An 11,980-nucleotide genomic window follows, 5' to 3' on the forward strand; every position below is an offset into this window, starting at 1 on the left:
AACATCTAACAAAGTTTTTCATTCTAACCAAAGAGTTACCATTGTACTTAAAAATTCATTGTGAGTTTTGGCCTAAGTTCTCTTGTGCATATAAAGTGCAACTTCTTTTAAAGACTCACTTTTTAACTTACAGCATCTTTGTCACATATAAAAAGGAAATTGTGTTTTCCAGTAAGACTCCAGACACTAAACTGTGGTGGCAACAAAAATTTTTATTCAACTGGTTCAAAAATTTTTTAGAATGAATGCATTTAGATGACCAAATAGACTTTAAAAACAAATCTTTGCCAAAGAGTTTACTTCTAAACTTCAAAAAAATATTTTTAGGGTAGAATTAAATACCCCATAGCTATATAGTACCACAAACATGTTAACAGAAGGCTACAACACTGAAAGCCTTCTAAGACCAGTAACTAGATTTACACAAGTGTAAATAAGGGATTAAAACCATGCCATTGACAAATTAACTTACCCCTGGGCTCCTTGAAGGCTTGTCAGTTTAGTCTTTGGAGGTCCCCGAATACCATTTTAAGTGTTACCATGTTACTGCTGCTGAGTAATAGTGCAAATGCTAAAATGCAAAATTCAGATGGTACAGGGTTTGGAAATCATGCAATTTAGATGCAGAAAAAAAAAATTAAAACAATGCAAGATCCTTTTACAGAGGAAACTGAATAATGAAACGTGGCGATCACAAATCTAAAAGAGGACTTCACTTACAACAGTTTAAAACGTGTAACTTGCAAAAAACCTATTTATCATAATTAATTAGATAAGGGCATTACGTAAACTATCAAACACAAAATTGTTACATTCTTCCATTAGAAAACGAGCTCCACTCTCATAGTAGTTACATAAAAAGTACAATAATCAATATATTATTGCTTTTACATACTTAACAATGGCGAGAATCTAATCTGAGTTTTGTAAACGATTTTATTCAACATGACTGTATTTCCCCCACCTTTGGAAGACAAAGCCCATTTCACTTAACACTTCCACAGACAGACAACCCACCCTGCTAGTTCTCAAAGCTATGGAGCTTCTTAATGGATTTCGAGCACAAGATAATTTGTGGTTTCTTCCACTTTATCCCTATTGCAATTAATTCCACTTTTCAAATCCCAAACTAGAAAGGCGCTGATATCCCCTTCTTTTCAACTGATATGCTTTGCTACAAAGCATTTAAAAATAATTAACACTGGTTTGCCCACTCCCCCAAAGAAGAATCTTTTTAGAAGGCATGATTTCCCAATGGAGATTTATACAAGCCATGTAAATAAAACATCACCCAAATGCACAGAGGCACTAAGAAAAAGCTAGAGGGTACTGCTTACCATTTTAGGTGCGGTCACCCAGACTTATTAAAAACTAGATTTAAAAAGAAAAAAAAAAAACTTTTCACTTTGGACAATGCAAGAACAGATAGCAATTAAGTCTGGGTATCAGGTGTCAATGCATGACAGGTGATGAATCCATTTGACTTGAGACAACTTTTCAAATAAGTTTATTTGAAGCAAAATAAACTATTGCCAAGAAACTTTATGAAAGTTCCATCTCAAAAGGGTCAAAAAGGGGAATTAACTGCTATGAATTCTTTGCATTCAGGGCTGCAAAACAAAGACACATATTATTTAAATCAGTTTTATTTAAGAATTTCCAACATTGACAACTCTTATAAAAAGCATCCAAGCACAGGACACAGAACTGCAGCAAACAGCATTCTTATGGGTAGCTAACAGACATTAGAACTTCCACCCTTCTTTGAGACACCCCCAGCTCACTGGTGAACTCTGCTTCCAAGTACTCCTGCAAAGCACACCACAAGCTCAGTCCATGTTCTCAACCCATCAGCTTCAGTTCACATTACCACACTTACAGGTCAGTAACAGAAGAGAACACACACCATACAGCATTCACAGCAGTTGACAAAGGGGTAGGGGAAATACAAGTATCGTTTCACTTAACACATTCAACTAACGTGGGTTATCTAAGAACAAAACTCACTTAAAGTCTTCCAACAGAGGTGGATGTCCTTTGAATGCAAAAAACATTCGTACATTATTTGCTATCATTGCTCTCTGCACACTCTCTCACCAAAGCCACAGGATTGAGAGACACATCGCGCCAAGTTAAAAAATATCCATTATGCACCACCAAGTCTCTGCACGCGCTCTCCTTTTCTCGCTCATACTCGCCTTTCATGCCTCGGCACCACCATCAATCCCACACAAGGTTTCAAAAGTTCAAACAGCCTTCTGGTTCCATATCACAGCCTTGCGTTCATAGCGTTGATACGACTCCATGAAATAAAGAGTAGCGGATAAAAATGGGACACCCACCGTCAAAGACGCAGCCTGTGCAGCGTGATGACAAATTCCTGAATGAGAAAGCATGTAGGCGGAAGGATTCCTATGGCAGAGCATTTACAGCACTCCTTTCAATGAAGTGCTTCTTCCATAAACATTTGAAATGAGATGAACTGCAGAGATTAAATGAAGGCTTCATATTGTACTTTTGTATATGAAGGGAGACAAGTGTTAAAAAACAAACAAAAGAACCAAACACTGTGACACCATGATCTCCAAAACGGAGAGTTTTCCTAAGGAAAAAAATCCATACGGTGGGGTTCAAATTAAAACAAGGAGAAAACAATGTAGTTCTAATCAATGGTTTCCATTTTGAACATGCAAAGAATTCACTTGACAAGTCCAGGGATAAAATATTACAGGAGAAACCTTTTGATATCAATTGTAGTGTGTTGGTTTACCAATCAGGCAAACAGCAGTTCACTTTCAAACACTCAATATTTCAACCCTTTATGTAACAAAACTTATAAAATTCCTTTAGCTCTTCTTCTTTTTCTAAAGAAAAATGTCAAAAATACTGCTGAATATACTCCACACTGAACAAACCAATTTTGAAAATTCTTAGTACATATGTATTTTACAATATACTTACCATGAGTTTAGAAAAATTTGAATTCCCACCAGTCTATACAACCATCGCCCACTGTCTACATTCCCCAGCTAGAAGGTTTAGAATCCATGCTTGAGCCAAAGCCTCCATTAAAACCACTGCCTGACCCTGCATTTGATGCTGATCCCCAACCAATTGCTGCACCTGAATTAGAACCACTATAAGAATTATTTCCAGAACCAAAGGCCTGGTTTGGCTCCCTCTGCATGTTGCCTTGGCTTTGGTTATTACCTGATGGGCCTGACTGATTCTGCTGACTGGCTAGCATGCCCATCATACCCCAGCTGCTCTGCAGTGCTGCCTGGGCTGCAGCCATCATTGCTGGATTAATGCTAAAAGCACCAAAGTTCATCCCCCCACCCATATTACTACCTTGATTGTTTCCCAAGCCAGCTCCGCCCCCCCTACTGTTACCAAATCCACCCTGATTCCCAAAGCCACCTGGATTACCACCGAATCTTCCACTTCTTTCTAACTGTCTATTGCTATTGTGCTTAGGTTCAGCATTGGATATATGTACGCTGATTCCTTTAATGATCAAGTCCTCTCCACAAAGAGACTGGGCAACCTACAAGAAAATAAGGGATGTCAATAGGGGCAACTAAACCACTGACTCACACATCAAAGTAGCAATAAAACTTAGATGTCAAGTCATTAGCTAAACCGGAGGAAAAATAAATAATGAACGCTTATTTAAAACTCATAAAATAGCCTTTAGCTTCAGTAATAGCAGCAGAGGGTTTTCAGTTTACTTTCTAAAGGTATAGAACACTCACTCCCAGTTAAACACCACATACTGAAAAATACTAAAGCATTTATCACAAATATCTAGGCCCACACACCCCACAGCTTACCAAGTCAGAAATCTTAGCTAAGGATGACAATTAGCTGGATGGGAAAAGTACAAAAAAAAATTACCTAATTAGCTGGGACAAAATTATTAAAGAGGAAAATACCTGATCATCTGCAAATGTAACAAAGGCAAAAGCCCTGAACGGTTTGGGAATGAAGACATCTACCACTTCTCCATACTGGCAGAAGAACTGCTGCAACTCATCAGCAGTCATGTCCTCCGTACAACGCCCAACGAACACCTTTCTGCTTCTCAAAGGTTCATCTGGGCTTTGCTGGTCAAATTAAAAGGAAGGAAAAACATCAGAAATATTTTATGAGCAATGGAAAGGGCATTATGTAACAACACCTTACTGGCCTTTTATATTACGGGAGTCATTAAAAAGTAGGTACGCTTTTTTTTTTTTTTTTTTGCATCAGCACTTCTCGTTAAGACTTTGACGAAGAACAAAGTTTTAAAGTTTAAAGTTCATAAAAGTATATTTCAATCTAGAAAAGTCCATGACTAAGCAATGCCCTGGCAAAAACAATAATGTTCCAAATAAGCCAGTCTTGCCTGCTTAGAACAAATCAGACCTTTGTAACAAGATTAATGTACTCTGATTATGTTTTAACACGTAACTATGTAAGAAATGGTCAACTTGCTAAAAATAACAAGAGAAAATAATAAAACGAACAGTTTTAGTTTAGTTTAAGGGGGTAATAAACTAAATATTTCAAACAATCATAAAATATTCAGTATGCATTAAGGTCCTAAGGCTTTAAGGAGGCAAAAGATCCAACCGTATTTAATGTTCCACAGTGTCTTCTAAGGAAGTTTGTCAGCAAGTTTCCAAAGCAGAAGAAATAGCAAAGTACCTTAGAATTAGGAAGTTTACAGTCACACCATCGTCCATCTATCATATGTCGCTGTGACATTACTTTCACCTGGGTTTCATATTCCGTAAATCGAACAAAGCCAAAGCCTTTTGAATGACCAGTTTTAATATCTTTCTTGACCTAGAAAAAAATCATTTACATTTACTCACACACCCCCCCCCCCCCCCACACGTACCAGATGAGAATTCCTTAACAACACAAATGGCATCAATTGGACGCAGCGGCTTGATTCAAACTTAAACCAAGTCGCTATTCACGTAAAAGCAAGAGGAAGATTAATGTTGAATGTAGATTCCGTTACTAGCAGAACAAAAACTCATCTTCATAATAGAATTTGAACGAAATGTTTTATAATGCAAAGAAAAACTAAATCTAATGTTCACAAATCTTAAATGGACAAGCAGAAAAGGTTTTTAAATCTCCCATCAATATAAGCTAGAAAGAAAAAAAGCTAATGTCACCTCCTTCCCTTAAGTCTTTTTGCAACACGATTTTACAATAGCAAAGGCAAAAATATATGGCACACGCACAAAGGAAAACAGTGTAAGCCAAATTTCTTTTCAGCATCCGCTAATCGCTTCTCGGCCTTTTGGCTAAGATCAAGTGTAGCATCCCCTATGTATATATATAACAAATATTAAATACTTTCTGAACACGAAGAATAGTGTCACTAGAACAGGAATTCTGGATGCTCGTTTATAAGAAATAAACTCTGTTAAATGAAATCGAAGTTTACCTGAACCATAAGAACTTCTCCAAAGGTACTAAAATATTCTTTTAGATCTTGTTCAGTTGTTTTCCATGGGAGACCCAACACTATTAAATCAGATGTTTTCTGAACTGCTCTTTTCACTTTCACTGCTGATGAAGCATCTGTCTCATCCATTTTTCTTTTGTTATCTAAACAAAATGAGCAGAAACCTTTTAGAATTCTTCATTTAATACTACTTAAAACACACCGCCTCCTACATCTAAAAATGAAAAGCAAAAAGACTCTAAGAACAGTAAGACCCTGAAAACTTTTGGCAGAGTGATGTTAACTCTCAAGGACAGAATAAGGGATTGACGAAGTGGCTAAGGTGTTTTTCTGGTGCAAACCAGGGACTCTCACCTCTGGTTTCCTAATATCTAAAGATTATACTCGTACATTCTCCCCTCTCAAAAGGTGTATCAAAACAAAAACTCCACTTTGACTTTAAAATACATTATGGAGGGGAGAAAAAAGGTTACAAAAATAGTGTGATTACTATCCTTCTGCCTATTAAATGTATTTGCTCATAACTTAAAGGCTGTATGACAAAAATATCAGCAACTTTCTAGCTGTGGATTTGTGATTTTAATTTTATTTTTCTTTTCTAAACTTTCAACAATTCACATTAATTTAGTAATAAAAATCTTAGTTCATTTTAAAAAAATCAGTACTTGGAAGGATAAAGTAGCTAAATGACATTTTTAAAAACAGATTTTATTCTTTAGAGTGGTTTTAGGTTCACAGCAAAATTGAAAGGCAGGTAGAGAGTCCCTATACACCTCCTTCCTCCACACATGCAGTTTCCCCATCATCAAAATCCCCATCATGGTGATACATTGATCACAACTGATGAACCTACACTGACACATCATTATCTAAACAACATGGCAACATCCGTTCAGCTATTTTAACAGATTTTCTCGTAAAATAATCTGTAATTTCCAGTTTTCACTAACTTAAACTACCGGTCTTCCAAACTAGTCTAATAGTAACATTTAAAAAAACACCTCGGTTACAGATGTCTCATCATGAAAACAGGCCACAATCTCCGACGACACTTTAGCGTTATTGCAAAAACAAGTGGGAACAAACCTTTGGGATAGTTGACAACATATACCAGATTTCCCCAGCCAGCATCCGGGGCATGCAGAATTCCTTCCACCAGCCGGACACCTCTCATACACTGAGACACTGGATTCCTGTAGCGCAGCCCACAGGCCCCTGGAAACTGAGCTGTAACTGTGGAAAGCAGTACTGTCCCATCGTCTTCTGATGGTATTTCGATGGGTTCATCATTCTCGTCTTCGGTTACCCGAATATATTCAGACATCTTTTATTTTTCTTAAATGGAAAAGAGACATGAATGACCAACGCTTGTGTCAAAGGAATTGTTTCCTTATAATCAGCTAATTAATACCTCCACCCTGCCAGTGTTCTATGACTTCTAGAAAAATTCTGCCTGTTTGGATTCTTATACATATCAGCTATCCCTGAAAAAGGAGGCGGCAAAGATAGTGATTCCTAGCAAAATGTGATGCCTTGCCAATTCAATCAATAAACATTTGCTGAGTGCCTACTATATGCATCTGGTGCTGCAACTGTTAACTGGGAAACTAATTAATCCGGGGTGGCATGCTGGTTACAAGGGGCTGGGAGAGAGGAGGAGTTAAGCAAGAGAGACAGCAAACAAGTCATTATCTTATCACAACCGTGATATATACACTAGCAAGTAAAAAAATCCTGAGGGCCCGGGAGAACCTAAGCAGGTTGAGACGTGTGTGTGTGTGTGGAGAAAGCGGTGTCAAAGTGGTTTCCCTAAACACCGATGCAGACAATTTTGAGGACTGAATAGGAGCAGCGACCCAGGTCAGAGACCACGAAAAAAGTTCCTGTTTCTCATTTGGGGGCTTCCGGGGGCTCTCCAAACTTGAGCCTCAAGGACAGCGGCGACAGGTCCTTCGCGACGCGGGCCGCCATCTCCCATAAGCCAATGCGTGACGACCGAGGGAGGAGTTTTTAAGCGCAGCTCGGGGTGGGGCCGCAGGGGCACTAGGCCTAGGCTGACAGCGTCCCCCACAGTGCAAAGTACCGAAAGCACAAAGCATGGCCCAGGCCGGACGCCAGGCCAAACCTCCGCCTCAGTATGCACGACACCGCGGGCCCGGCGTCCCTGCTTCGGCGCCGCCTGCCACCCCGCGCCAGGCCCCAACGATGCTCCCCCGCGAGCCCGCTCGGGCGGGACGAAGCAGGCCGGGTCCCACGGTCCCCTTCCTGGGGAGGGAGCCGAAGCCGCTGCGTACGCCTGAGGCCGCCCACTGCCGGAGCCGAGGCACACAGGGCGTCCCCAGGGAGAAGCGTCCGCGACTCACCCGCTAGGCTGCTGCTAGGAAGCCCGACACGGAGACGCGGAGCAGCCAGGGATCCAGGAGCAGCCCAGCTACCGCTTCGCTCCCACAAAATGGCGCTAGGGCCGCCTCCTCCCCTCGCCGGCCGTCGTCCTCTCCCACCGGCTCCCAGTCGGCAGGGGGAGGGCGCCGCACGGAGACACATCAGCTCTCTCCCCAGAGGCTTAGCACTCCCTCTTCGTAGCCTGAGCACACGGGGCGGATTTAAAGGCTAAAACAGGACCAGCACCTTAGCCTGAAAAGCTAAAAGTAGGGAAAATTTGGATGCGCGAGCGTTTAACTCCCCCCACGTAGCGTAACAGATGGTTCCGTCCAACCAACCGCCGGCCCGGGGTCTCGGCCGGAGCTCGCGCACTTTTAAAGTGCGCGAGATGAGCGCAGGGGCTGGATCTAAGAAAGGTGGGATGGGGACCGGTGGGGTTGGGCGGGGCCGGAGCGGGCGGGACGCGGCGGGGTCCCGGGCGCTCCAGATCTTCCCGCATCTTGGGAGGTCAAGGGAGGCCGGGGCTCTTTGTCTAAAAAGCCAGCTGGGTGCGTCCTCTACTCCCCCCAGCCATGCTTCACACCTGGAAAGAATAACTTTGTTTTAAATAATAGCGCCTACCACGTACCAGGTCCATTCTAAGCACTGTACTTATTTAATTACCCAAACAGTCTTGTGTGGCAGGTACTACTGATAGCATCCATCCGCACTACAGATGAGGAGACAGTCACAGAGAGGTTAAGTGTCTCGCATAATGTCACCCAGGTAGTAAGTGGTGGACCTGAGATTGGAACCTAACCCTAAAGCTAACATAGTCCAGCTCCAGGTCTCTAATAATAACAACAACATTAACAGCAACAACAAAACAACAATAATAATAATAACAACAGCAATAATAATAGTGTCCTTCATCCGTGTTAAGACACATCTCTTGTTTCACATTTCTAAAATCAACATGAGATCTCAGTTCCAGATCCACTGATGATGTGTCCTGGTTTAACTGGCAGCAATTTTAATTTCGTAGTATATTGGTGTATCAGCTTCAATGAAATGCAGTAATACCCAAGTGCTCTATATTTATGCATTAATTCATTTAATCCTCACAACAGCCCTATAAGGTAGGTGCCATCGTTTCATCATTCCTGTTTTATAAATGAGGAAACTGAGGCACAGAGATTAAGTAACCCTGCCCAAATCACAGGGCTAGGAAATGGTGGAGCTGGGATTTGAACCCAGCCATCTGGCTCTGTAGTAAATATCTCCTGCTTCTTATAGCCTCCTAGGGAATCAGTATTAAGTCCTGCAAGTCCATCTCTGATGTCTGCTGTTCATGTTAACAAGATTATGCCTGAACCAATTTGGAGAGAGAGGGAGGAGGGAGTGGAGGCAGATGGAATGAATGACCCTTACCTTCAGGGGTAGCCCTGCATACAGGGGACCAGGCTGGACAGATAGCCCCTGATGGTCACTCAGTTTCAAAACACTGGATGAAGCAGGGAGGTCTGTGTCATCTCATCCACCCAGTCATTTTGGGGGTGAAGTCATTTTTATTATCTCCATTTTGCAGAAGAAGAAACCGAGGCTTGGAGTCTGTGTGACTTGCCTGAGGTCACGCACTTGCCTAAGAATGTCACCTAACCCATAAATTGCTCTTCCAGGTTTTTCAGACCCTGAAGCTCTGCTTCCCTGGGCCACACTCTGCGACAAGATTGGGTGAGACTGAGGCATTTAGTGTAGGCAGCTCTATGGGACCTTAGATGCCTGCTGCAAGTGGGCAGAGATGGGTATGCAGAAACTGGAGAAAGGTCACACAGGGACAAACCCACAAAGGCTGTCCCTTCCCCCCAGAAGTTTGCAGGGGAGTTGGGAAGATCAGCAAACATAGTCTTGATGATGGTAAGTTACTCCTTCAGGAAGAGAATCAATAAAGCTAGGAGGCTGGACAAGAGTTCCCCCACTTTTAGCTGAGTATATCTCTGGAGTTCGGCTTTACAGTGCTGATTGTCAAAATTCTACTCATTTGAAGTGTGTTTTGTAAGTTCCCTTGGTTTGTTTGCTTGTTTGTTCATATTCCTTACATATTAAGCCCGAAGGTTATTAGAGGGCCAAAAAAATCTGTTCTCATCCATCTCCTCTCTTCTGAGGATTTATTAAATGCTTTCTGAAGATAATGGATCAGAAAGGATTTACTGAGCTCTTACGCCATATCCAGCTCTGTGCTAAAGCTATAGTGTAAAGACAGACGAGGATATCGAGAGCCAGCCACAACCTGGTTGGAGGAGTCTGTATCCAGGTGGGAGCGGGAACAGAGAACAATTAGAAAACAGTCCCAGGAGGCATAAAGCACGTGGGTGCCAGTGCTGGGCAGATGCTGAGGGACTGAGGGGTTCCCCAACAGCTCTCTGAGGGAGGGGGCTGGCTTCCAGAATAAAGATGAAGATTCTCAACTGGAAAGAAAAGGTACTGGACAGAGAACCAGAGCATCTGCAAACGGGTCCCTGTTTGCAACCCGGTCACTTGGACATACCTCCTCAACTTCTGGCACCTCCCTTGGATCCCAGCTCTGCCAGCTCCATAAAGCGAACAAGCACTCGTGAAAACAGAAATACCGAGGCAATAAAGATATTTAAATAAAAGTCACTTTATTTTATCAAGATTTAATTTTCTCTTAATCCCTGTTTTTAGGTCCTACCAAAATTAGGAGCTGCCTCCCCAGCTGGTCTAGGTCTAATTTAGATTTTTCCAAAATTTTTTTTCTCTGAATAATTTATAATTTATGATAAAATTGCACAGACAGTAGAAAGAACTCCCGTGTACTTTTTATTCAGATTCATCAACTGATAACATTTTGTCATATTTGCTTTACCACTCTCACTCTCTTATTATTATTATTTTATAGACACATCAAATAATAATAATATATATATCACAGTACCATACTATTATCAAATTTAGGAATTTAAACATTGATGTAATGCAGTTTATAAATGTTCGGCAAGAATACCACAGAAGAAATGTCATGTCCTCCCTGCGTCACACATCAGGGACGTGGGATGTCTGTCGACCCCATCGCTGATGATATCAGCCTTTATCTCCTAGTTGAGGTAGGGGGTCTGCTGCTATTCACTCCTGTAAATTACCATTTCCCCTTTTTGGAACTAATTAATAATCTACTAATAGATACACTGAGACTATCTCAAATCTTCTGTTTGTCTTTGCATTTTCACCCAGTGGTTTTGATGACCCTGACCTAATTAGTTATTTCTAGAATGGTTACAAAATGGCGATTTCTCATTCTATTATTTCTTCAACAATTAATTTTTAAATTTTATTTTGAAAAATTTCAAACCATGGGAAAATTGAACAGCAGTATAATGAACATCAACAGAGCCATTACCTAGATGCAGCAATTGTTACTATCTTGCCATATTTGCTTTTTATATCTATCTCTTATGGTTATCTCTACTTTTTGCTGGATCCTTTCAAAGTAAGTTACAATTGTCGCAACACTTCACCCCTAAATGCTTCATCCTGCATCACCTAAGAACATTCTCCTAGGACATTCTCCTACAAAACCATAATACCATTATCACACCCAAGAAAATTAACAATTATTTCCTAATATCACCTAATATTCAGTCCATATTCAAATTTCCACAGTTGTTCCCCAAAATGTCTTCACAGCTGTTTTCTTGAACTAAGATCCAATTAACTTTCACGTATTGCATTTGGTTATTATATATTTTTAAATCTAAAATAATCTCCCCATCCAAGATACTTGCTTTTTAAAGAAATTGGGCCAGATAGTTTGTAGAGTGTTATATATTCTGGATTTATCTAACTGGCTACTTCTGGCATCACTTAGCTCCTTCCTCTCTTGCCTATTTTTCCTGCATATGGTCACATTCAGGTTAGACATAATGGCCAGAACACTTTGTAGGTGAAGCCACATATGTCCCATTGCACCCCATAAGGAACACACAATGCCTGGCTGTCTCATTTTCAGTGATGCTAAATTTGATCTCTTGGTTAAGTTCGTGGCCACCAGATCCCTTCATAGATAAGGTGTATTTTCCCTCTTTGCAATTTGCAAGTAATCCCTGGATGAGGCTTTGGTAAAGGCAAATACCC

General features: G+C 41.1%; 1 protein-coding gene and 1 pseudogene across 1 annotated transcript; one reads left to right on the top strand and one right to left on the bottom strand.

Annotated features, from left to right (window-relative positions):
* Positions 1-1,628: 1,628 nt before the first annotated feature.
* Positions 1,629-7,981, bottom strand: TARDBP (TAR DNA binding protein). Its single transcript, XM_006914365.3, has 6 exons — positions 7,831-7,981; positions 6,554-6,802; positions 5,447-5,610; positions 4,690-4,830; positions 3,936-4,106; positions 1,629-3,547 (listed from the first exon to the last, which is right to left on the bottom strand). Exons 2-6 carry the CDS (start codon positions 6,789-6,791, stop codon positions 3,017-3,019), a joined length of 1,245 nt encoding a protein of 414 aa, XP_006914427.1. The 5' UTR covers positions 6,792-6,802; positions 7,831-7,981; the 3' UTR covers positions 1,629-3,016.
* On the top strand, positions 5,284-5,360 carry LOC112481813 (annotated as a pseudogene).
* Positions 7,982-11,980: the final 3,999 nt, after the last annotated feature.

The sequence above is a fragment of the Pteropus alecto genome, unplaced genomic scaffold (genome assembly GCF_000325575.1).
Source record: "Pteropus alecto unplaced genomic scaffold, ASM32557v1 scaffold125, whole genome shotgun sequence".
Taxonomy (NCBI): domain Eukaryota; kingdom Metazoa; phylum Chordata; class Mammalia; order Chiroptera; family Pteropodidae; genus Pteropus; species Pteropus alecto.